General features: G+C 42.3%; 1 protein-coding gene across 1 annotated transcript in view; it reads left to right on the forward strand.

Moving 5' to 3' along the window:
- Nucleotides 1-27412, forward strand: part of MTOR (mechanistic target of rapamycin) — a 150591-nt gene that overhangs the window by 24067 nt on the left and 99112 nt on the right. The window contains exons 16-25 of the mRNA XM_008069778.2: nt 74-166; nt 1519-1653; nt 1900-2029; nt 4237-4487; nt 16368-16454; nt 19702-19869; nt 20361-20473; nt 20759-20921; nt 22050-22142; nt 23725-23871. Of these exons, the coding sequence (XP_008067969.1) occupies nt 74-166; nt 1519-1653; nt 1900-2029; nt 4237-4487; nt 16368-16454; nt 19702-19869; nt 20361-20473; nt 20759-20921; nt 22050-22142; nt 23725-23871 (1380 nt within the window). The remainder of the gene's footprint in view (nt 1-73; nt 167-1518; nt 1654-1899; nt 2030-4236; nt 4488-16367; nt 16455-19701; nt 19870-20360; nt 20474-20758; nt 20922-22049; nt 22143-23724; nt 23872-27412) is intronic.

The raw sequence follows: 27412 nt of genomic DNA on the forward strand, positions 1-27412 counted from the left end.
CTCACCTCTGAGCAAGTCAGAATACTTCTTAATGCCATAATTTCTGTCTGCCATGCTCTTTTTTGTTTTATAGGTAAGTGGCCTGGAAATGAGAAAATGGGTTGATGAACTTTTTATTATCATCATGGACATGCTCCAGGATTCCTCTCTATTGGCGAAAAGGCAGGTGAGTATCACTACTTCCTGATAATACTGACCCCACGAGGCCAGAGACCTTGTTTTTCATTATTCACCTCGGTGTCCCCAGCCAGTGCCTAGCACAGATCTTGCCACATATTAGGTGCTCAAAAATATTTGTTGAATGAGTAAAAATTAAGAAGGCTTAGATCCAGAATTACTGTCATCCTGACCCAGATTCACTTTTAATAAGTACCAGGATGACCAGTGCTATTTCCTCTAAGCAAAGAAAATATATGACCTGGAGTGGTGGCTCAAGCCTATAATCCCAACACTTTGGGAGGCCAAGGCAAGAGGATTGCCTGAGCCAGTGGGTTCGAGACCAGCCTGGGCAACATGGTGAGACTTCGTCTCTACAATAAATTAAAAAATTAACTGGGCATGGTAGTGCGTGCCTACAGTTCAGACTACTTGGAAGCCTGAGACGGAAGGATCGCCTGAGCCCAGCAGGTCGAGGCTGCAGTGGCCGTGAGTGTGCCACTGCACTCTAGCCTGGGTGACAGAGTGAGACTCCAACTCAAAAAAAAAGAAAAAAAGAAAATGCAGATCAGTTATCAGAACCCCAGCTTCTAAAGGGACAAAGAAAGCCTTGGCCACTGCCCGAGAAGGCAAACAGAGCTTCAACTCATTCTTACCAGTCCCGGTTCCACTTTGGTCATTTGAGGTTACTAGGTGTCTAGACTAAACTTCACTTGATCTCAGCTAAAAGGCCAAGAAGTGAAGACTACACTAAACTTAAGAACAATCTTAGCCAGGCTCGGTGGCTCAGCCTGTAATCCTGCGCCTTGGGAGGCTGAGGTGAGTGGATTGCCTGAGCCCGCGGGTTTGAGAACTGCCTGGGCAACTTGGTGAGACCTCATCTCTACAATAAATAAAAAAACTAGCCGGGTGTGGTAGCGCGCGCCTGTAGTTCCAGTTCCTTGGAAGTCTGAGGCGGAAGGATTGCTGGAGCCCAGCAGGTTGAGGCTGCAGTGGCTGGAAGCGGCCACTGCACTCCTGTCTGGGCGACAGAGTGAGAATCCAACTCAAAAAAAAAAAAGAACAATCTTAATTTCCTTTTGAATCTTCTGTTAGTCATTTGGGACATTAGAAGAACTATGTATTTCCTTTGAACAAGGTGGGAGTATTTATCTTTTGATCCAGTGGTGGTTGTAGGTTTGTACTTGATCAACCTTGGTTTTATGCCCTCTCAGGATTCCTGTTCGTGGTTAGTGTCTTTATTGGAAACTTCTTTTCTTCTAATAGTCTCGAACACATCATTACAATCATGCAAAAAGTACAACTATGTTTCCTTTTTTTTCATACTGCTTCAAACAACCATGTGACTGCTTGCCTATCCAGGTGGCTCTGTGGACACTGGGACAATTGGTGGCCAGCACTGGCTATGTGGTGGAGCCCTACAGAAAGTACCCCACTTTGCTTGAGGTGCTATTGAATTTTCTGAAGACTGAACAGAACCAGGGTACACGGAGAGAGGTAGGGAGCATGCTAGACTTGGTCTCTAAAGACTTTGCTGGGTGAATGGAGAGAGAGAGAAGGCCATGGCATTAATATGCTCTGATAGTATCCATCAGACTTCCTGTTCTCTCCATTTTGTTCATGTAGCTTGTCATCTGGGTATGCATCGTGGATTGTGTAATTTGAGAGGGATGTCCATGACACGTGTTGTCATCAGATACTATGCTGAATGTTTTCTTTTTTCCCCTCCCCTTTCCCACACAGGCCATCCGTGTGTTAGGACTTTTAGGGGCTTTGGATCCCTACAAGCACAAAGTGAACATTGGCATGATCGACCAGTCCCGGGACGCCTCTGCTGTCAGCCTGTCAGAGTCCAAGTCAAGTCAGGATTCCTGTAAGTTGAGGGAACCACAAGAGACTTGCCAAGTTCAGACTCACAAAGTCCTTGCTGGCCATATGTAGACAGATTGGATAAGTAGGAAATTACAGGATGTTGACTCATTTAGCAACTTTTGAATGAAAAGTTAACAGCTTCCTCTTGAATCCCAAAAGGGATGCTGCCTCTTGGTGTGGCCAGGGTCCTCATGTCTGTCCAGACCTTTCTCAAGGGTTGACAGTACTCTTTTTGGAATTACCAGCTCATCACCTCTGCCTATATCTCATTCTTTGTTAGTGTCTCTTTAATGGTTTTTATTCTTTTAGCACCTAAGAAAGAAGAGATAGAATTGATTTCCCCTGTTTTAATTGGTAGGAAAATTGGAGGCAAGTATCAGGGCATAGAAAAACTAGTAGCAGTCAGAAATTTAGGGCTCATTTTTCTGTCAAGTGATCTGGACCTAGAGCCTCCAATGCCTTTTTTATTTTTTATATTTTTTTTAGGAGAGAGACGCATCTTGCTATGTTGTCCAGGCTGATCTCAAGTGCCTGTCCTCAAGTGGTTCTCCTGCCTCAGCCTCCCAAAGGGATGGGATTATGGGCATGAGCCATCACACCAGGCTACATTTTTTAAAGTTTTATTTTATTTTATATAGATGGAGTCTCACTCTGTCACCCAGGCTGGAGTACAGTGGCACACTCACAGCCACCCCAGCGTTGACCTGCTGGGCTCCAGCAATCCTTCTGTCTCAGCCTTCCAAGTACCTGGAACGACAGGCACGTGCTACCACACCCAGCTAATTTTTTTTTTTAATTTATTTATTGTAGAGACGAGGTCTCGCCAAGTTGTCCAGGCTGGTCTCAAACCTGCAGGCTCAGGCAATCCACTTGCCTCAACCTCCCAAAGTGCTGGGATTACAGACTGAGCCACTGAGCCTGGCCTTATTTTATTTATTTATTTATTAATTTATTTTTTGAGTTGGAGTCTCACTCTGTCGCCCAGACTGGAGTGCAGTGGCCGCTCCCGGCCACCGCATCCTCGACCTGCTGGGCTCCAGCGATCCTTCCACCTCAGCTTTCCAAGTAGCCGGAATTACAGGCATGTGCTACCACGCCCAGCTGATTTTTTGATTTATTGTAGATATGAGGTCTTGCTGCCCAGGCGGGTCTCGAACCCGCGGGCTCAGGCAATCCACTCACCTCAGCCTCCCAAAGGCACGGGATTACAGGCTGAGCCACCATTTTTTAATTGACATGGTGGGATGGGGGTGTGGAGTTGTGGAGAGATTTGTCAATGGATACAAAGTTACAATTAAATAGGAGGAATACTTTCTGGTGTTCTCTTGCCCATTGTGTTTTGACAAGTATCCTGAGCAAGTAGAGTAGGGTTTGGGAGTGCAGGAGAGTTTTCTAGACTTAGTCTGTAGTCCATCAGAGCATGCCTATTTCTGAAAGTGAAAGTTCTATAGTGGCTTTTCCAACTAGTCCAGTAAAATGCTATTTTTGCAAAATAAAATCATTTGTTTCTAAACTCCATATATGGGATCATATTGCTTCCAGTTTCTTCTTCCTTCTGTGTATTAGAAATGGTGTACCTGTATGTCGTCCTGTCAGACCTGTGGCTGTCAAGAGCAAGGCATGAGCCTTGTCCCTCCAGGTGTTCTTTTGTATTCACAGTGCAGCCAGCCAGTCTTTTGCCCTATTCTAATTCTTACCCTCCTCACTGCACTGTTACCATTAACACCCCCCCATGGGAGTCCTCCAGATTCTTGTTGTTCAGGTCAGATAGCGTTGCCTACTAACTTATCTGAATTTCCTAGGGGACCAAGCTGCAGCTGAACAGATGTTTGCCTAATTTAATTCCCTTTCTTTTGGGAAACTAATTACTTTATTGATGATTTCAGCTATGAAGTTGTGAACTGTAATGGTCAGACGCTAAGTCAAACATAGCAATTTAAAGAAAACCAACCTGTCATGTACTGTTTCAGGCTTTTGTGGTTTGAGTAATAGGAAAGCCAAAAACTGTTTAGTCCTTGATGATGAGATCCTTTTCATTGATTCCTAACAGACCTTGTATTCCCAGCAGTGTTAGAACATACCAGGGAGAAAGATATGCATGCTAATGTCTATCATGAGATTTTTTTTTGTTGGTTATTAACCATGCCCTGCCTAAAGTCAGAGTCATATCACATATAGTTCATGACCCTCTTTGTCATCTTGTCCTAGCTGACTACAGCACCAGTGAGATGCTTGTCAACATGGGAAACCTGCCTCTGGATGAGTTCTACCCAGCTGTGTCCATGGTGGCCCTGATGCGGATCTTCCGAGACCAGTCCCTCTCTCACCATCACACCATGGTTGTTCAGGCCATCACCTTCATCTTCAAGTCTCTGGGACTCAAGTGTGTGCAGTTCCTGCCCCAAGTCATGCCCACATTCCTTAATGTAATTCGGGTCTGTGATGGGGCCATCCGGGAAGTAAGTACCGAAAACCCCAGTCCTCGCTCCGCTCCGCTCTGCACTGCACATGCACAGAAGAGCCATCTGTACCTTGGCTTCTTGGTAACACAGTCTGCTTGCTGTTGAACCTCCTGCCTGTCCTCCCCTTTGCTCCTAGCATCTGAGTATACTGTCAGCTTGGGCCGATCTCCTGGCTTGTCCCTTTAAGATGGCTAAAAGATGAACAGCCTAGGGAAAGGAATAGCATTGTTATTCTCAGTAACCTGAGGTTCAGTTCAGTTGTCAAATGTCCTCCAGTCTGAATTTCTGGTTGCTTCTTCATGACTAAATTTAAGCCATGCATTTTTTGGTGAAAATACTATGTAGGTGAAGTTGTATACTTCTTACTGGGTCTCACACTTCCCAGTTTGTTTCATTATTGTTGATTCTCAGTGTGAGCCTGTGCTCAGGTGGGTATCTGTCAGCTCTCTCCATTGTAGAGTTACCTGTTTTGTCATTTGAGACTCTGTGACTATCCTATTCCTCAACTACTTGACTCAATGGATTTTAGCATCTGTTGATAATCCTAGCCTCAGTTATCACACTGGTGGTTGCAAAATGATGACTTTCTAGTTCTGTCATTCCTTCTTCATTTATTAGCTGGCATTTTTCTATAAAGAAGAATTTTTCCCTGCTTACTTTTCTCTCTCTTGCTCTCTTTTTTTCTTTCTCTAAACCATAGAATTACAAAGTGTTTCCATAATTATTATACCCGTACCACTACAACCAACTACAAATCTGCTAAGTGAAGTTCAGGGTAGCATTATAGTTCCTGTTTTTCTTAGAATATGCTCTGCTAAGGGTGTACAGTCAGAGTACTGTGTTTAAAAGATACTTGAATTATTTTTTCCCTGTGATCCTGTTCTCAACCCGATGTACATTTAGAGTGTCTTTTCAGAAGTTATGTTTTCTAACTTTGGATCTGGAATGTAGGAGTGCAATAACTATCAACTTCATTGAATTCTCATTAATTCTAATAATTTACCTGTAAGTTCTCCCAGTTTTCATTCTAAATAATTATATATCCTGGGGGGGGGAAGAAAAGGAAGTTTTTATTTTGTTTTATTTAGCTTATAAACTGCTTGTTACTTTTTACTGCATCACTAAGACCTCTACTACCATATTGATTTGATGCAGTGGCAGTGAAAAGATTTAACATTGTTCCTGATTCTAATGGGACTGCTGTTAAAGGTTTCATTGCTTAGTACAATATTTGCTGTAGCAGGCAGCTTTTTATTTTATTTATTTAAAAACAGTTTTTTAAAACATGGAATACTTCATGAGTTTGCACAGGGGCCATGCTGATCTCTATATCTTTCCAATTTTAGCATAAGTGCTGCTGCAGTGAGCACTAGACAGCTTTTTAAAGGTTATAAACATTCGCTGATGGAAAGCTAAAGTTTTGTTATGAATAAGTATTGAATTTATCAAATGTCTTTTTAAATCTGTTATGATAATCATGTTTTTTCTCTTTTAATTTGTTAAACATGTTGAATCATATGATTTATGTTCTAATGTTGAAACATTCAACTGAATGTTTTATCATTATTCAATTACCTTTTTATCTTTAGTAATTCCTTATAATTTATTTTGCCTAATATTAATATAGCTGCATTTGTGTGTTAAAACAATCTTGATTATGATATATTTTAAATTTTGATTTTTATATCAAATATATAATTAGAATTTTTGCGTCTGTGTTCTTGAATGAATTGGTTCAATAATTTTTTTTTTTAACTATAGGTGCAAAGTCTGTTTACCTTTTCTGTTTCCTGAGACAGTTTTGGTTACTTTTTAAAGAAACGATTTATTTTATCTAAGTGATAAAATTTGTTGGTATGAAGTTTGCACTATTACATTTTAATTTCTTACTAGGGATTTGTCATAGTATTTTTCTTTTTCAGAGAACCAACTTTGCCTTTGTTGATTTTTTTTTTTTTTTTTTGAGTTAGAGTCTCACTCCCTCTCCCAGACTGGAGTGCAGTAGCCGCTCCTGGCCACCGCAGCCTCAACCTGCTGGGCTCCGGCGATCCTTCTGCCTCAGCCTTCCAAGTAACCGGAATTACAGGCATGCGCTACCACACCTGGCTGATTTATTTTTTGATTTATTGTAGAGATGAGGTCTCACTGCCCAGGCGGGTCTCGAACCTGTGGGCTCAGGCAATCCACTCACCTCAGCCTCCCAAAGGCGCGGGATTACAGGCTGAGCCACCAAACCCGGCTAATTTTTTAATGATCTTTTTCTATTTCATTAATCTGCTCTTTATTATTATTTTTTGCCTTCTTTTTTTGCTTTTAAAAACAATTCTTGCTGGGCTCGGTGGCTCAGCCTGTAATCCTGCGCCTTTGGGAGGCTGAGGTGAGTGGATTGCCTGACCAGCGGGTTCGAGAGCCACCTAGGCAGCGAGACCTCATCTTTGCAATAAATCAAAAAATCAGCTGAACGTGGTAGCGCATGCCTGTAATTCCGGCTCCTCGGAAGGCTGAGGTGGAAGGATCGCCGGAGCCCAGCAGGTTGAGGCTGCGGTGGCCGGGAGCGGCCACTGCACTCCAGTCTGGGCGACTGAGTGAGACTCCAACTCAAAAACAAACAAACAAAAAAAACAATTCTTGTGTTGGAATATTAAGTCACTAGCAATCTTTTTTCTTTTCTAATGTAATTGTTTAAGACTATGAGTTTTACTCCAAGTGTTATTTATCTGCTTTCCAAAAATTTTTTAAACTTTATTGAGATAAAATTTACATATCACAAAATCACCCTTCTTGAGTGTAAATTTATTTATTTTTTAATATATTACAGAATTACACAGTCATCACTGTCTAATTTTAGAAAATTTCCATCATCCCAGCAAGAAACCTCCTACCCATTTGCAGTCTTTTTACATTTCTACTTTGTCCCCAGACAACCCCTTATTAACTTTCTGTCTCTGTAGATTTGCCTTTTCTGGATAGTTCATATAATTGGAGTTATAGAATATGTGGTCTTTTGTGTCTGACTTCTTTCACTTAGCATAATACTTTTGAGGTTTGTCCATGTATCAATTCATTCCTCTTTTTAAATTCTTTTACTTTTATTATTAATATTATTTTGAGTTGGGGGTCTCACTGTACTGCTCAGGTTGGAGTGCAGTAGCACAGTCACAACTTACCACAGCTTTTACTTCCTGGGCCCAGGTGCTCCTCCCTCCTTAGGTTCCCAAGTAGCTGGGACTACAGACACGTTCTACCATACTCAGGTAATTCTTTTATTTTTTTGTGGGGACGAGGTCTCACTATGTTTTCCAGGCTGGTCTCCAGCTATGGTCTTACTGTGTTGCCTAGGCTGGGCTTAAGCAATCTTCCAGCCTCAGTGTCCCAAAGTGCTGAAATTACAGGCGTGAATCATCATGCCTGGCCTCATTCTTCTTTTATTGCTCAATAATGATGCCGTATTTTTATCATTGTTTAAAAATATTTTCCAATGTCTGTTATCATTTCTTCTTTTACCCTCAAGCTATTTAGAAGTGGATATTTTGTTTGCAAACTTACAGGGTTTTAATTTCTCTTTTTGATATTGATTTCTAACTTAATTGCACTGTGTTTGTGATTCTTTGATGTTTGCTGAAACTGCCTTAATGGTCTAGTGCTTGATCAATTTTCATAAATATTTCCTGTATGCTTGGAAATATTGTGTATTTGCTTATGTTATGCACAGGGTTCCACATAAGTCATTAGATTGAATTTATTATTTACTATGTTCACATCTTTTTGATTTTGTGTCTGTGTTAATTTTCTGTTTGCTTGATTTATCAATACTGAGAGAAGTGAGATAAAAATCTCCCTTTTTAAGGCTGGGAGCAATTTTAAGGCAAATTTTTTTTTATTTTTGCCTAATTTATTTATTAAATTTTAAGGCAAGAATTTATTTTGTCTAATATTAATTTAGCTACATCAGCCTTTTTTTGGAGGTATGTGTCTTTTCTGATTCTTTTAACTGTCTTGTGGCTTTGTTTTGGATGATCTCGTTAATATAATATGGCTAGATTATCTTTTAATATAATATATCTAGATTAGCCTCTCAAAGTGCTGGGATTACAGGCTTGAGCCATAGTACCAGCCCCAAAATCTTTGTCTTTTAATCAGAGAATCTAGGCCAATTGCATTTTTTGCTATTGTTGATACATTTGAGTTTATTTCTACCATCTTATCTATTTCTGCCATCTTGCTTGCTTTCTTTTTTTATTTTATTTTTATTTTTATTTTTATTTTTATTTTTTTTGAGTTGGAGTCTCACTCCATCGCCCAGACTGGAGTGCAGTGGTTGCTCCTGGCCACCGCACCCTTGACCTGCTGGGCTCCGGCGATCCTTCCACCTCAGCCTTCCAAGTAGCCGGAATTACAGGCATGTGCTACCACACCCGGCTGATTTTTTGGTTTATTGTAGAGATGAGGTCTCACTGCCCAGGTGGGTCTTGAACTCGCGGGCTCAGGCAATCCACTCATCTCAGCCTCCCAAAGGCGCGGGATTACAAACTGAGCCACCAACCGTTGCTGCTTGCTTTCTTTTTGTCCTGCTTTGTTTACTTCTCTGTCTTTGCTGGGCTTGATCGAGTTTGTATCTTTTATTTTATTTTTATGCCTTCTACTTGTTGACCACCTTTCTTAAGTTTGACCGTTTTTCTAAAGTTTGTAATAAAATATTGCAATCGTGAATGAAAGTAGACAACCTGTTATTTTAGTAGATAAGTCTGCAGCTATTCTAATTGGTCTTCCCCAGTAGGTAGTCTGACCTTTCTCTCTTGCTGCCTTTAGGATTTTTTCTTTTATACCTTCTTTGTGTAGGCAAATTACTATGTGTCTAGGAGTTGATCTTCTCATTTGATGTTTTGCATGGGTTCTCTGAATCTCTTGTGTTTGAATGGTTGTGTCTGTGATGAGATGAGGGAAGTTTTCTTGGATAATTTCATGGAGTGTTTGTTCCAGGGTGGTCTCTGTCTCTCTATCTGCCTCAGGGATTGCAATTAATCTTAGTCAACCTATTATTTTAGGTGTTTCATATGCCTATCAGTAATTATTAGAATTCTGTCTGTGATGCAAAGAATGAAATCAGAAAAAAAAATTAAAAAATAAAGAAAAATTTTTTAACTAAAAAAAAAAAAAATTATTAAGCATTCTGTCAATATGGTTTTATCTCTTACCCCCTATATATGTACATATATTTCTGAAGTGTTTTAAAGCAAATATCACATATGAAATATATTATTTCATTAATACTTTTTCCCATATAATCACAATACAGTTACAATACTTAAAAATTAATAATAATTCCTTAATATTATTTAATGCCAATTCTTCTTGAAATGTCCTTGTATGTCTTAAAAATGTCTTTGTACATTTGGTTTATTCAAATCAGAATCCAAATAAGGTCTACACCTGACACAATCACGACTTATCCCATCCTCAACTTCCTGGGTTCTGGTGATTCTTCCTCTTCAGCCTCTTGAGTATTTGGGGCTATAGGTGCATGCCACCACAACCAGCTGATTTTAAAAAATTTTTTGGAGAGAAAAGCTCTTGCTATGTTGCCTAGGCTGGTCTTGAACTGGACTCAAGCAGTCCTCCCGGCTCAGCCTCCCAGAGCTGGGATTGTACGGGTCACTGTGCCTAGCCTGTTCCCATCCTAATACCTTGTTTCTTCCTTCCTGTGTTATTTTCTATTGCTGCTGTAACAAACAACTGTAAATTCAGTTGCTTCAAACAACACAAATTCAATATCTTAACAGCTCTGTGGGTTATAAGTGTCACTGGGCTAAAGCTAAGGTGTCGACAGGGCTATGTTTCCACCTGGAAGTGCTGGGGGAGAATCTGTTTCTTGACTCTTTCAAGTTAGAGGCTGCCTGCATTCCTTTGTCCCCTTCTTTCATCTTCAAAGTCAGCAATGTTACATCCCTCTGAGCCTTCTGCTATCATTAGAGCTTTCTCTCTGACCATTTCTAGGAAAGATTCTCTACTTTCAAGGACTCGTGTTATGAGATCAGGCCCATCATAATAATCCAGTATAATTTCCCCACTCAGGGTCCTGAACCTTAGTCACATCTGCAAGATCCGCCTTGCCATGCAAGGTAGCATATTCCCAGGGCATGGACATCTTTGGGGTACAATTTTTCTTTTTTCTTTTTTTTTTTTGAGTTGGAGTCTCGCTCCGTCACCCAGGCTGGAGTGCAGTGGCACGCTCACAGCAACTCCAGCGTTGACCTGCTGGGCTCCAGCGATCCTTCCGCCTCAGCCTTCCAAGTAGCTGGAACTACAGGTGCACTCTATCACGCCTGGCTAATTTTTAAAAATTATTATTTATTGTAGAGACAAGGTCTTGCCAAGTTGCCCGGGCTGGTCGCAAACCTGTAGGCTCAGGCAATCCACTTGCCTCAGCCTCCCAAAGTGCTGGGATTACAGGCCACTTTTTTACCTTCTATACTTCCCCCTAAGGAAACCAACAATTTTTATCAGATTTTGAATTTATCTTTTCATTTTTTATTTTTGAAAATATAGGAAGTATATATTCCCCTATGTTCCTTACTCAGAAGATAATGTAAACACTCTTCTACATCTTGCTTGTTTTCACTTAACGGCATTGCCTGGCGTTCATTCCATAGTGATGTATTTGAAAATTTCTTTATTTCCCTTTTTTTTTGAGTTGGAGTCTCACTCTGTCGCCCACACTGGAGTGCAGTGGCATGCTCAAGGCCACCCTGGCATCAACCTGGTGGGCTCTGGCGATTCTTCTGTCTCAGTCTTCCAGGTAGCCGGAACTACAGGCCCGTGCTACCATGCCTGGCTAATTTTTTGATTTATTGTAGAGACAAAGTCTCACCAAGTTGCCCAGGCTGGTCTCAGACCCTCGGGCTCAGGCAATCCACTTGCCTCTGCCTCTCAAAGTGCTGGGATTACAGGCTGAGCCACTGAGCCCAGCCTCTCCATTTCTTTACACAGTTGCATGGTACTTCATTGTGTAAATGTACCATACCTATTTAACCAGTCCCTACTGCTAGACATTTATGTTTGTTCATCTTTTGCTATTTAAAATAACCCTGCAATGAAAAAGCTTTGTGTATATATAATTATCACATTTTTTTTGTACTTGGCTTCGTTTTTACATTTAGATCTTTGAGTTCTTTGGAATACATCCCAGTGTACAGTATGAGGAACAGATCCAATTTTATCTTTTTCACCTTTAAATTTTTGGCTTGTGTTTCTAATTTAACAGAGTCTAAAATAATATCTCCATCCTTTCCCTGAACAATATATGAAACAATAATTGCTCAAACCATCTTGCTGCTTATATTATCATCTAGTATTTTACTATTTTTCATCACCAAATTAAACATTATTATTGTTTATGCAGTGTTTGTGTTCATCCACGCTTATCATTTCATGTCTCATTATTCCATCCTCCATGTCAGAGCTTTCTCCTAGGACCATTTTCCTTCTTCCTAAGACACATTCCTCTTGTGAGCATTCATTGAAGTAAACTGTTTGTTTATCTGAAAAAGTCTTCATTTCACCCTCTTTTAAAATTCTCATTTAGCTGAAAATATGATTCTAGGATCTCCTACAACTGTAGGTATCATCTTGCTGTTTTCTGACTTCTTTTTGTTGCTGTTGAAAAATCCTGAAAGCATTTTACTTAATCTCTTTTTTCTGTGACTGCTTTTGCTTATCTTCCTCTCATTGTTTTTGTTGTCCTGAAGCTTTACTGTTGTACATGGGGAAACCCAAAATACCCTGGAATTTACTTATTAAAAAATTGTGTATTTATTCTTACATGTTTAAACTTCAGTCACCTTCAAACTACTCTCTGTTTGATGCAATACACCTGTCGAGATACTTTTTCCAGTACTTAAAACAGTTTTTGAACTCATCAGTTTTGATGCCTTTTAGTACTGCTGCCATTTTTTGTTTGTTTGTTTGTTTCACCTCTTCCACATTGGCAAAATATTTCTCTTTGAGGACTTCATTCATCTTGGGAAACAAAAAACTGCTTGGGGTGAGATCAGGTAGGGTGGATGGGGCATGGAGGTCATACCATTTTTGATCAAAAACTGCTGCACATTCAGTGAGGTGTGGGCAGGTGTGCTCAGAAATCACCCATCATGAAAAGGGCAAATGCATTGAAAGAATCTCCAAGAAAAATTCCCTGAAGCTGAGCACAGCCTCTCAAAACAATGCTAGCTGGTATACTGATGCTGATAAACACTTACTTAACAAGGGAAGCCTGTTCCTAGAACACTTACCTAGCAAGGGAAACGGTTTCTAGAATTACTTACCTAGCAAGGAAAGCCTGTATTTCAAGGAGCTCGCCCTCCAAAAAATAATTCTGGATTTTTTGGAGTCTCATGTCAAGATGTAGCTTTTGCTTATCTGAGACTTGGAGGGCTTCCTGAATCTGAGGATTGGTATCTTTTATCAATTCTTAAGAAATTCTCTAATATCATCTTTTTTGCCTACTATCCTTCTATTTTTTTCTTCTAGAATTCTGATTAGACATATTAAACACTCTCACTTTATTCTTAATATCTCTTCGTTTCTTTTTTTTTTTTTTAACTTGGAGTCTCACTCACTCTTGTCACCTAGGCTAGAAGGCAGTGGCACGCTCACGGCCACCGCAGCCTCAACCTGCTGGGCTCAGGTGATCCTTCTGCCTCAGCCTTCGAAGTAGCAGGAACTACAGACGCACACCACCATGCCCTGCTAGTTTTTGTGATTTATTGTAGAGACGAGGTCTCTCCAAGTTGCCCAGGCTGGTCTTGAACCCTTGGGCTCAGGCAGTCCTCTCGCCTTGGCCTCCCAAAGTGCTGCAATTACAGGCTGAGCCATCGCGCCCAGCCCTCTTAGTTTCTTACCCATATTTTTCATCATTGCCTTCAGAAGTATTCTGGATATTGATTTTCATCATTTTCTAGTCACTAATTCTTCAGCTATGTCTTTTTAACCTGTGATTGAGATTTTAGTTTCAACTACATTTTATTTCTTTATATACTAGGTTATTTGAAATATGCCTATGATTTTTTGATTAGTATTTCGTGCCTTACTCACATTTTTTATTCCCACTTTTATTTATTTAGATACTTTAACATATTTTCTATCTAATAATCCTATTATATATAAAATCTTTAATGGGTCTGATTCTGTTTGTTATTTTTTCTGCTTAGTCATGCTTGTAGAGTATTTCCTCATGTGTTTTATAATTTGAATCATATATCACATTCAGCTGGACTTTTCCTGGAGCAATACCAGAAAAATCTGCTCCAATTTTGCATTCCTCCAGAGAGGATTTGTGTTTGTTTCTGCTAGGTGATCCAGGAGAACTTCCAGTTACTTTCTTGACTTAACCACATCGGTAGTTAAAATAAACCTCTGAATCCATATGAAAGTAGGCCTGAAATTATGATCTCTTAGGACAGACTTTTTTCTACCTAGACCCCACATCAAAACTGACGAATTTATTTGTCTCCTTTTGCCAGTGGACAGGTTTTTTGTTTGTTTTTGTAACTCACCATTTTTCGTAATATGTAGCCCTTTGAAGGTCTGGCTTTATGTTAGAGATTTCAGTTCTAATAATCATGTTTATCTTTTATGCACTTATTTTAGGCTTTTCTTAGCAGTGGAGGTTGGGAGGTCTAGTATTTTCAGGAGCAATACTATATGTTCTTTTAAAATATTCATGGTGGCTGAGGTGAGTTCGAGACCCGCCTGGGCAGCGAGACCTCATCTCTACAATAAATCAAAAAATCAGCCGGGCGTGGTAGCGCATGCCTGTAATTCCAGCTACTTGGAAGGCTGAGGCAGAAGAATCGCCGAATCCCAGCGGGTGGAGGCTGCGGTGGCTGGAAGCGGCCACTGTACTCCAGTCTGGGCGACCGAGTGAGACTCCAACTCAAAAAAAAAAAAAAAATTTATGGTAAGGGAGAAAAGAGAAAAAGCTTGTGAAAGAATCCAAGGGAGAAGAGAGACATCTACTCCAGCTCTCTACTTAGGACTGAGGCGCTTGCCTGTCTGGGTCCCTTGAGCGGCCAGTCCTTATGAAGCAGCCACCAGCATGGCTTCCTTGGTTACGCCTAATAAGATGGCACCAAGGGCCAGGAGGCTTGTTTCCTCTTTCTGCCTTGTGGTTTTCCCTGATCTCCATGCCGTCTCCATTGCCCTACTTTTCCTCTCCCTTAGGTTTTCTACCTTCTTTCAGGCTTTGCATAACAAAAATTTAGCTGATAAACCTTTATATTTAGTGGTTCTTTAAATATACTTTTATAGGGACCATTTCATAAAACTGTCAGCAGTGATCCAATGAGGGGGGAAGGGAGATAGGTAGGAATGGCTCTGCTGAGTTAGACCTGTGCCATCTAGTGACCAGGCTCTAACCACCTAGAAGTCATTGTTGTCCCTGTCATTAGGGACTTAGTCCAAAATCTTCTTTGAGCCCAATCCTGTGTGTCCTATCATTCTTGTCTCTTCAGGACACTGTAAGTTCTATTACTTACTATTTGAAATAACACTTTTTATTTATCTCCAACTTACCCAAGTTATATAATGTGGATAGGAGTGAGAATATGTATGGTCATCTCTAAATTGTCTTTGTTAATGGAAAGAATTAAAGGCATAGAGAATAATAAAAATTGGGGGGAGAGGGTTTCAAACTTGATTTGCTACTTGATATTGGCATGTTATACTATCTGAGGAGCATAGCATAATAGAACTTACAGCTTTGAGACAGGTCTTAATCTGGAAAGTAGTTGGAATTTCCCTTACCCACACTTTCCTTATTCCCAGCTTTATATAGTGAATGGCATCTTTTCTTACACTTAAAAGCTACCAACTTAAATAGAATCTCCTTATGCCATTCCTCCCACCAATTTGCTTGCTATTTGGCTCATAATTCCTTAGAGACACAGTTAACTCATTAATTAAGACTTAATTTGTGAGTTAATTACTATAAACGAGCTACAATACCCATAATCAAATGTTAGCTGTATTTATTTTAGAAAGTAAGTGGGTTATTAATGAGGGCCTAATAAACAAAATAAACAGTTGATTAAAACTTCCATGTTTATTTTTAAGTCTTTAGTGACTCCAGAAATCCTTCACTGATAGACAGTCATTGAACGTGGATTCATGTCCTTTTTTTTTTTGAGTTGGAGTCTCACTCTGTCGCCCATACTGGAGTACAGTGGCTGCTCCCGGCCACCACAGCCTCGACCTGCCGGACTCCAGCGATCCTTCCGCCTCAGCCTTCCAAGTAGCTGGAACTACAGGCACGCGCTACCACGCCCAGCTAATTTTTTATTTATTGTAGAAATGAGGTCTCGCCAAGTTGCCCAGGCGGGTCGCGAACCCGCGGGCTCAGGCATTCCACTCACCTCAGCCTCCCAAATGCGCGGGATTACAGGCTGAGCCACCGAGCCCGACTCATGTCCCTTTTCTAAAGGTTTACATGTAATATTCCACTTAAGCCTTACAAATCTATGTAATAAGAACTGTTATCTCCAGTTTCCCACTGAAAAGGCTGGGCACAGGGAAGTTATATGAAGGTCATAAAACTAATAAGTGACAAACTGGCTCAGAATAACTGGTCTGGCCACAGAACCCCTATTGTGCAGTAACTGGCTTGCCTGGTATGTAAAGCCCCTGACAGTTGCTTGTAGGAACCATCACCACCACAGACTGTAAGTCTGAGTCTTTGAAACATATTCTCAGTAGATGGGGTAGTATGTAAACTGATTGTTTAGTTGTCTTTATTAGTTCACATGGACTTAGGTTGAACCTGGAAGTTCTGCGGAGTTCTGTGTCCTTCATAGTGCCAACTTGTTGACCTCTTGTCCATTTCAGTTCTTGTTCCAGCAGCTGGGAATGTTGGTGTCCTTTGTGAAGAGCCACATCAGACCTTACATGGATGAAATAGTCACCCTTATGAGAGTGAGTAGATATTTACACTGTGACCTGTTCATTCATGTTGGGGTAGGGAATACCCAGAGGTAAGTTTGGATAACATGGGCATTTTTTTCATGGGTCACTGTAGAGCTGTTACGACCCAGGGGTAACAAGACAGCCCATGGGGTTTTGAGAGAGAAGAGGGCTGTTGTCCCAGGCTCCCAAGCTGCAAAAAACACAAGGTGGGAAGCCTGAAGAGAAATCCTGAAGTAATTGTTCTGCCAGAAAAGAGTTATTTGCCTCACACACAACAAAGCAGTTTTACCTTAATATCACAGCAGTACTGTTCTATTCCCAGAAAGCCCTCTTCCTTGCTGCTCATAAAAATGTGACCCAGCCAGCTCGGTGGCTCAGCCTATAATCCCAGTACTTTGGGAGGCCGAGGTGAGTGGATTGCCTGAGTCCGTGGATTTGAGACCCGCCTGGGCAACTTGCCGAGACCTCATCTCTACAATAAATCAAAAAAATTAGCCGGGTGTGATAGCGCGTGCCTGTAGTTCCAGCTACTTGGAAGGCTGAGGCAGAAAGATCGCTGGAGCCCAGCAAGTCGAGGCTGTGGTGGCTGGGAGCGTGCCACTGCACTCCAGTCTGGGCGACAGAGTGAGACTCCAACTCAAAAAAACAAAAACAAAAACGTGGCCTGAAGAAGGGATTGGGATTGGGTTTTCCTGGGACTGTTAAATATGATGGGTGCCCATCAGGCACTGAGGAGAAAGGTGATGCTTTGCCCTACTACCTCCAAAAGCATAAATGTCACCTTTTGACTACAGTGGCACATGAGAAAAGACTCAACTCCCAGGATTTTATAACATGAATTAAGCAGGTGCCAGAAAACACCCCATTGATGGCGATATCATTTTTCCCGTTGTTCTATATAAGATAAGTGTCTCTGTTGAGGAGGGTTGCTTTGCAGAGATAGTGTGTTCTCAAAGGGTTGGAGATAGTGTGTTCTCAAAGGGTTGGAAGATGATTTCGGTTCTTTCACACTGGACCCTTTTGTTAGGTCGGAGGAAGCAGCAGGACTGAAATCAAAATGGCTGGCTTCAAAAATGGAACTTCCCAGCACCTGGGTCTAAGAACTGTATAAGTAATAAAAAGCTGCTCTATTTCCTGACTCCTACCACAGAGGCCTCTGTATAAGAAAGAGCTAGGCAGAATGCTAAAGAGCCCGATAGCTGGTCCTGTGGCGAGGAAGGGCAAGGGAGGAAGCAGTGCACTCATGGCAGGAGGATAAAGTCATCTGTGACTCAGTCCCCCGGAAAAGACCAAACACAAGGATATGACATGACCATATCACAGTCATAACATGAATATGGCCAAAACAGGGATTTACGGCAGGGAGCCTCACACCTGCATACTACAGGTTTCATTTCACCCCAGGTAGAGAAGGTGCAACGGGGGCTCTTTGGCTATTGATCCTGGGCATTTTAATGAGCTCCCTCGAGCCCAGGAAGGAAATGGTCTTTGTGAACAGTGATCTAGCTGACATCCCTCAGTAGGCTGCCGGACTTCTTTGAGGTAGAGAAACCCCTGTTAGGAGCTGACAAGAATACAGTTGGGAGGTAGGCAGGCTCTCTCTAAAGAAGACAGAGTGTGATCTAAGGGAATGAACATCAGATAAACTGTGGAGGCCATGAAATCTGTGGTGTTTCTTTGGCAGCACTTTTTATCTAGAGAACATAGCTTTTTCAGAGAGAATACTTCTCTCCAAGTAGAGAAAAAGTAAGTCTTGCCAGCATCTTTGTATGATTTTTAATTTCTAAACCGTTATGCTTTTTTTTTTTAAGTTTTCAATCACAGTTTATTAGAGGAAGAAGGGGAAAAAGAAAGGGAGACATGCCAGAGCTGGCATGAGCGAAATAAGCTGCCCCATTATGCTTTTTAAAACATTTTTTGAAAATAAAAATACTTTATCTTTCTATAAAGCCTTTTATCCAAGGAGTTATTCATGTTTTTATTGGCTTCTACTTTGAACTGTTTAGGGGCCCCAAGAGTATTAGTATCCATGTGTTGCCATCATTTGTACAGTGTCTATTATCATTAAGTTTCCTACTCCAGACGATTTTTTATTTGTTTGAGTTGGGGTGTCATTCTGTTGCCCAGGCTAGAGTGCAGTAGTATGAGCACTGCTCTCTACAGCCTTGACCTTCTGGGCTCAGGTGTATGCTACCACACCTGGCTAAATTTTTAATTTTTTTGTAGAAACAAGATCTTGCTATGTTGCCTAGGCTGTTCTTGAACTCCTGGGCGCAAGCAATCCTCTAGCCTCAGCCTCCCAAGCTGCTGGGATTACAGGTGTGAGCCACTGTACCTGGCCTGGAAGTTTTAAAGAAGGTCGTAGGCAACTGTCTTTTTGTGTCGATTTAAAATGACAGCTTATCGTGGAGTCAATTTTTTGGACTAGTCTGCCTTGTAGTACCAAGGCAGGATCAGTGACCCATTGGCCAAGTTTTTGTTTTAGTAATGTATATAAAATATAATCATGTAAGTAAGAAAGTGGTCATTTTGTGGCACTGTCAAGCCTGATGCACAGTTTTTTGCAGGACAGATGTCAGATACTATCTAGCAGAGTCTAAATCCAGAAAATCTTGGTAACACTGAAGTCACCCTCTGGTAGAGATCAAGTGATACCAAAGCAAACACCGAACCACTTCAAAGCTCCTAGAATGACTTAGATTTAGTCATCTGTTAATTCAGTAAACAATGACTGATTCTCTGTGCTTGAATGGCTTGAATATTCCAGATGCTCAGATAGATTCTGGGACACTGAGATGAATTAGAGGTTTCTTGCCTCTAAATAGGCCACACCTACAGTCTAGAGGGAGAATGGCAAAGCAAGTTAAGTATCACAGGTGCTGGGGTAGAGTAGTATAATGGGACCCAAACTGGATCATGGAAGGACACGAAAGCCTGCATAGGAAACTTGAGGCTTGAGCCAGGCCTAGAAACACAGGGCTTAGCTGAGCGAGAAGTGGGGTTCTAGGCAAAGGAAGCAGCATGAGCAAAGCAAGAGGAATGAGGTGGCCTGGTACATCCGGAAGTGCAGTTTAACTTGTTCAGAATGGCTGTGATATAGGAGACAATAAGGGCTCTATGAGGGGAGGAGAGAGAGTAGCTCATCTTGGGGCAAACCATGTTTGCTACATTTTTGCTTTTCTGGCCATCTCAGTTCCTTGGTTCATATTTACGCAGAAGGGCAATGACTGGTTCTCTGTCTCTTCCCTCTTTGTAGGAATTCTGGGTCATGAACACCTCAATCCAGAGCACGATCATCCTTCTCATTGAGCAGATTGTGGTAGCCCTTGGGGGTGAATTTAAGCTCTACCTCCCCCAGCTGATCCCACACATGCTGCGCGTGTTCATGCATGACAATAGCCCAGGCCGCATAGTGTCCATCAAGGTGAGTAGCCTGGGTCTTCCTCCAGAGAGACTGTCAGCTTCCCTCAGAGACCCTGGATGATCAGCTAAAAGGGGAGAACTCTTTCTGAGTGACAGGTTCATTTCTACTCCACAAGACCAGATCCCAAGTATAGTAACACCTGATGCATGCAGTTTATAGAATGTCCATCATCCTCTCGATTATCCTTATGTTTTATATCCATTCACAGATTAATCTTGGTAAATGCTTTATCTCAGACCAGTTTTCTCTATTATCCAGCAACTGATTCATTATCAGTTGAAATAAGCACAGAGAAGGCAAAGTAATATGTAAGCAATTAAAATGAAGGAGGAAAAGTGCGACCAAGAAAATGTGGTTCAAGGCCACTTAATAAAGGTTTTTCTGAGTTCCCACAAAATTTTGAACAATCCACACCAGCACCCTGTCCATGTCCTGAGATGCTTGATACCTGACTGCCTTTGCTCATTGCTCTGCTTTTGCTCCTTTTGCAGTTGTTGGCTGCAATCCAGCTGTTTGGTGCTAACTTGGATGACTATCTGCATTTGCTGTTGCCTCCTATTGTGAAGTTGTTTGATGCCCCTGAAGTGCCATTGCCATCACGAAAGTAAGCACCTGCCCTCTGGGACTGACAATCATGAGACTTTGAATGCTATCTTTCTACTTTTTGTTATTTTAACTCCCATTATTTCAGTCCAGAAATGTCCCCAGTTTATGGAAATCTTAACTGTCCCCATCCCACTGGAATAAATGTTGGGTCCATGTCACCCAAAATACCTCAGAAACCATTTATTCCCATTCCTTCGGTGGTGATTCTTAAGGTAATCCCCAGCTGCTACTTTGACTTTGAGATTATATGTTAGCAATTACTATATGTTAGCAATTGTTGCAGGGCAGCGCTAGAAACTGTAGACCGCCTGACGGAGTCCTTGGATTTCACTGACTATGCCTCCCGGATCATTCACCCTATTGTTCGAACACTAGATCAGAGCCCAGAGCTGCGCACCACAGCCATGGACACATTGTCTTCACTTGTCTTTCAGTTGGGAAAGAAGGTAAGTTGAGTTCTGAAGGAACATGTGGCCTTCTGCCTCATGTGGGAAGAAGCTTTGTGAGCTACTCCATTTGGCAATCTAAGGTGTCAAATACTGTCAGAGAACATGGGATTGGGATTGTTTGCTTTTTTTCCTTCATTTGTTCAGCAAACATTTTTTGAGCCACCTGTGTGGGCTAAGTGCTATTCTGGGGATAATATAGTAAACAGAATAAAATCCTTCCTCTGATAGAACCTCCATTCCAATGAAGCAAAGCAAATATACTCAATTTGTCTCATAAGGGTGAGGGATGGAAGTGGGGAGAAATGCCGTTTATTTAGGATAGACAGGAAAGACCTCTGATTAGCTGGCATCTGAGCAGAGACCTAAATATGATAAAGACTCAATCCCAGAGAGTTGGATGCAAGCAGAAGGAATAGCATATGCAAAGGTTGAGGTGGCAGCTTGCTTGAAGAGATCGGGGCACAGCAGGAGAGCTGTGTACCTTCAGAGGAGTGAGCAAGGGGCGGCATTCTTGGAGTTGAAGTGATGCAGAGGCATAGAGACTGGAGACTAGATCTTGCACGCCAGGGGTTCTCAAAATATGACTCCTGGGCAAGCAATATGAGTACCTACATACCTGAGAACTGGTTAGAAATGCACGTTCCTGGGCCTCCCCTCAGACCTACTGAATGAGAAATTCTGGCTGTGAAGCCCAGCACTCTGGTTTCATGAGTCCTCCAGATGATTCCAGTGTCCACTGAAATTTGCAAATCACTGCTGTGGGCCATTGTAAGTACTTCAGCTTTTACTCTGAGCACAACTGGAAGTCATTGGTGGATTTGGAACACAGGAAAAATGTGATCTCTCTTAATATTTTAAAATAATGCAGCTCAATGCTGTATGGAAAAGTAGGCTGTGGAGGCAAGGGCAGAAGCAGAGAGCTGTTAAGAGATCATCACAGATCAAGACAGTGGGGACTTGGACTAAGATGATAGCAGAGGGTGGCAAAAAGGGATTCTGAACACCACAGAGCTAGCTGTAGACCCAGAAGCAATGGCTGTCATGTGGTTGTGGTCATATTATTTTCTCCACTTCTTTCTTCTCTCCAAAATAGTGGTTTCTGATCTCTTCCCCCTTTTGTTACAGTACCAAATTTTCATTCCAATGGTGAATAAAGTTCTGGTACGTCACCGAATCAACCATCAGCGCTATGATGTGCTCATCTGCAGGATTGTTAAGGTGAACTGCACTTTCTCTTTTGAAGTCCCCCTTGACTTTTTTTTGGTATTCTTGTAATCTTAGCTGTGGGAGTCTATCCAGCTTTTTAGCTCTAAACTAGGATTGGCAACTTTGTTTCAGCTTTGTAGGCTATGTGGTCTCTTTTGCAACTGTTTGACTTGCCACTGCAGCCTGAAAGCAGCCATGTGTTGTTGTAGATGATAAGCCTGGCTGTGTTTCAACAGAACGTTATTTATGGACACTGAAATTTTATTCTCACATGATCCTTATGTGTTGCAAAATATCAATCTTACTTTTGATTTTTTTTTCAACAATTTAAAGGTATAAAAACCATTCTTAGCTCTTGAGCTATACAAAAACAGACTGTGGTGGTACGGGGGGCTGTTTGCCACCTTTGCTCTAAACACTTCATCAGTTTTGTTTGTTTTGAGTTGGGGGTCTCACTCTGTCACCCAGGCTGGAGTGCAGTGACGCAGTCATGGCTCACTGCAGCACTGACCTCCTGGGCGCAGGCAGTCCTTCCATCTCAGCCTCCCAAGTAGCTGGGACTATAGGCACATGCCACCATGTCTGGCTCATTTTAAAATTTTTTCTAGAGACGTAGTTTCACTATGTTGCCTAGGCTGGTCTTGAACTCCTGGGCTCAAGCAGTCCTCCCACCTTGGCGTCCCAAAGTCCTGAGATTACAGGCATGAACCACTGTGCCTGGCTCATTGCTTGGTTTGTTTTTGTTTTTGTTTTTGAGTCAGAGTCTCTGTCACCCAGGCTGGAGTGGTGCAGTGGCATAGTCACAGCCACCGTAGTCTCAACTTGCTGGGCTCAGGTGATCCTCCCACTTCAGTCTTCCAAGTAGCTGTAACTACAAGCATGTGCCACCACACTTGGATAATTTATTTATTTACTTATTTATTTTTTTGAGTTGGAGTCTCACTCTGTCACCCAGACTGGAGTGCAGTGGCCGCTCCCGGCCACCGCAGCCTCGACCTGCTGGGCTCCGATGATCCTTCCACCTCAGCCTTCCAAGTAGCTGGAACTACAGGCGCATGCTACCACGCCCGGCTAATTTTTGATTTGTTGTAGAGATGAGGTCTCGTCAAGTTGCCCAGGCGGGTCTTCTTATTTATTTATTGTAGAGACGGGTGGGGGGAAGACGGGTGGGGGTGTGTGTGTGTGTGTGTGTGTGTGTGTGTGTGTGTGTGTGTCTTGCCATGTTGCCCAGGCTGGTCTCGAACTCCTGGACTCAGACAATCTTCTCACCTCCACCTCCCAAAGTGCTGGGATTACGGGCGTGAGCCACTGCACCTGGGCTTCGTTGGTTTTTTTCATTGCTCACAATTGTTTATATTTGCTAGTTGCATGGTTGCTTGCTCATACTAAGTCAGTGTTTGCCAGTGACCAGCAAAGACTGGTCTACAGTGGGAGATTCAGCCCAGCTGTGGTTTATTTTGTCCATACATACAACTTTTTGCTTGTTAATTACAGCTCTTCCAGAAAGCCTATACCTCCCAAGGTTTAAGGATGTTTTCTAAACCAGGAACATTTAGTGGAGCTGCAGGTGTTTTCTCTAAATCTGTGGTTGCAGGGATACACCCTTGCTGATGAAGAGGAGGACCCTTTGATTTACCAGCATCGAATGCTTAGGAGTGGCCAAGGGGATGCATTGGCCAGTGGACCAGTAGAAACGGGCCCCATGAAGAAACTGCATGTCAGCACCATCAACCTCCAAAAGGCAAGTCCATTGTTTCCAGGGCACTGAGGAAGGAGAACTCCGCTCTGGCGAGTTCAAACATTCAGTGGTTGCTACCTGCACCTTAAACCAACCCCAAACCAGCCCAAGTGTTTTTTCAAAAATCTAGTTAGCAGAAACTAGGTTGTTTTGTCTTTTTCCAGGTGTCTGGATTATAATTTTTTTAATAGAGAATAAGTAGAGAATAAGGTATCCTTTTGTGCTCCCTTGAACTTTGATAATAGAATCTTTGTTGCAAATAACATGCTCTTTTTTTTTTTTTTTTTTTTGAGTTGGAGTCTCACTGTCACCCAGACTGGAGTGCAGTGGCCACTCCCGGCCACCACAGTCTCAACCGGCTGGGCTCTGGCGATCCTTCCGCCTCAGCCTTCCGAGTAGCCAGAATTACAGGCGCATGCTACCACGCCCAGCTAATTTTTTGATTTATTGTAGAGATGAGATCTCACCTGCCCAGGCGGGTCTCGAACCCGCGGGCTCAGGCAATCCACTCACCTCAGCCTCCCAAAGGTGCGGGATTACAGGCTGAGCCACCGAGCCCAGCTAACATGCTCATTTTTTACCTGACTGGTGAGCCCCTTCGTTGGCACTGAGACTACTAGAGACTCTTAAATAAAGCTGTGCTTTTTTACACTTCTCAAACTCATTGGACTTATCAGTTTCTGGGGATCTTCTTAAAATATTTATTCTGATGCATGTGGTCTGAGGTAGGGCCTGATATTCTGCGTTTCTGACAAGCTACGAGGTAATATGATGCTATTGGTTCACACTTTGAGTAGTGAGGTTTTTTCCTTTCCTTCTTTTCTTTCTTTTCTTCCCCCGCCCCTTCTTCTCTTTCTTCCTTTTAGAGATAGGGGTCTCACTATGTTACCCAGGCTGATCTCGAACTCCAAGTCTCAAGCAATCCTCCTGCCTTGGCCTCCCTAAGTGCTGGGATTACAGGCATGAGCCACTGCACCCAGCCATGTAGCAAGGTTTTAGATCCTTGCAAGTGATTACTGAATTCTCTCTGCTGACCAGAGCCTGGAATGTGATCAGCTTCCCCGTGTGCCTCCAGCTGTCCACCTAACAAACAGGCAGTTTCAGAACAACTCTAATGAATCTGAGCAGAATGATCATGGGTATGGGTACTTCACTGACTCTTTAATACATATACCATGTCCCTTTTTTTTCACACTTTGCACTCTTTGTTCATGTCTCTGGTGACTGTCAGCAGCTTCTGGTTTGGATTTCAGCATGGTTTTATTCTTCATCTGGCAGCAGCTGACTCACGGCAGCTGCACTCTGTTTAGCAGCAGATAGAGGTAAAGAGCTGGGCAGGTGTGTCGCAGCCGTCTTGTTCTCCTTTTGTGGCCAAGCCTATGAGGATTTGAACACAGCCTTGTGTGTGTGTATGTGTGCTCACACCAGCTTCAGAACACTGGGGTTTATTACTGACTGATGTGTCAGAATCTTTAGCCACACGAACAGCTGTCAGGTGATAACTACTGAGAATGTTTGCTGACTCTAGATGGAGATGATAAAATACTCCCGGGTCAGGAGTGATGCTGCTTTCCCTCTGGGAATTTTGTAACTGCTAGCCTGAGACTTCAGGAGGAAATCTCTTCATCAGTCTCCTGGCATTCCCAGGCAGTTATTGAGGCCACCCTGCTGACACCTCACACTTGGAGGAGGGGCTGGCAAGGAAGCCAAATGCACATTTCCACCCAGATGTTTTCAGCCTGACTAGGTTCAGAATGTCCTTCCAGCCAGGCAGCTCTCCACCCTGCTTTAGAGCTTTGTTCTCTCTATTAGGACATTCCCCAGTAAGCTAGTTTGATTCCAGGAAGTTTTGCATTCTACTCAGTGGAAAAAATAAGATTAAACCTTGCCAAACAGACAAAAGACAGACTCTGTAGTTTATCTCACCTGAGAGAACAGATCAAATTCAGAAACTCTAAGGAAAATCTTATACAGCTGACTCTTGGATTCATTTCATTAAAAAGTAAATTATGCTTCCACGTAATCAGTAATAATAATTAGGGATTGGTATATTTATCAGTTTTAACTAACTTTCAAAATAACAATTTGCTGCCTCAATCACCATTCTATTGGCTATGCTAATAGAGTATTTACATAACTCAAAAGACATAAAAAAATTATATATACCTCTAGAGTGCCTTCCAGAATTTGCAGCAACTTTACTGTGTCATGACCATCTATTCAGGCTTACCTTTCCAATGAATAAGCTGGCATTCCATGAACATGTACCAGCATCACCAGGTGAGGCAGCCAGCAGCAGGTGGATGGCAAGAAAGAACTAGCTGGTGTTTACACAGTTATTACAGAACCTGAAGAACTGAGATTAGATTACATTTTAAAGGGCAGAGGATAAGGTCCACATGGGTGATATGGCCTATTTGATAAATTAAGGGCCAGACATGATGGCTGATGTCTATAATTCCAGCATTTTGAGAGTCTGGAGTGGTAAGATTCTTTGAGCCCAGGAGTTCAAGACCAGCCTAGGTAACATAGTGAGACCCTACCGCTATAAAAATTAAAATTAAAATCAGCCAGCTGTAATGGCATGCACCGGTAGTCTCAGCTACTTGGGAGGCTGAAGTAGGAGGATTCCTTGATCCCAGGACTTTGAGGCTGTGAATATACCACTGTATTCCTGGCTGAGTAACAGAGCAAGACCCCCTTTCAAAAAAAAATAAGGCTGGGCACAGTGGCTCACGCCTATAATCCCAGCACTTTGGGAGGCTGAGGTGAGAGGATTGCCTGAGCCTACAGGTTCAAGACCAGCCTGGGCAACTTGTTGAGACCTCATCCCTACAATAAGTCAAGAAAAATTAGTTGGGTGTTATGGCACATGCCTAGGGTTCCAGCTACTTGGAAAGCTGAGGTGGAAAGATCATCTGAGCCCAAGCAGGTCGAAGCTGTGGTGGTCATGAGCGTTCCACTGCCCTCTAGCCTGTGCGACAGAGTAAGACTCCAACTCAAAAAATAATAATAAAATAAAAAGAAAAAAAGGGATAAATTACTGTGACTTTTTTTTCCCCAAAGACCTTTTTACTGCAATTTATCAAATAGTAACAAGAAGTTATCTGTTGAATACTTTTCATATGTCAGGCACTGTCATGGAGCACTTTGTGTATATTAACTCATTTAATCTCGTGATAACCCCATGACTTAGGTGCTCTCATTGCTGCCCTCATCTTATAGATGTGAACCTTGAGGCACTGAACGGTGAAGGAATTTGCCCAATGTCAGCTAGTCAGTGGTGGAACCAGGATAGGACCTGGGTAGCATGACTCCAGCACTCATTCTCTTGACCACTGTGCTGAGTTGTCTCTACCTTACCCAGGCCCACCTCACATCATTAGGGGGTGAAAGAAACTAGCAATCCTACCTTGTTCATGTTCACCTTTTAAAAAGTGCTATGTAGCCGGGCTCGGTGGCTCAGCCTGTAATCCCACGCCTTTGGGAGGCTGAGATGAGTGGATTGCCTGAGCCTGCGCGTTCGAGACCCGCCTGGGCAGGC

Source organism: Carlito syrichta, unplaced genomic scaffold, assembly GCF_000164805.1.
Source record: "Carlito syrichta isolate Samal-C Ts95f unplaced genomic scaffold, Tarsius_syrichta-2.0.1 Scaffold312205, whole genome shotgun sequence".
Taxonomy (NCBI): domain Eukaryota; kingdom Metazoa; phylum Chordata; class Mammalia; order Primates; family Tarsiidae; genus Carlito; species Carlito syrichta.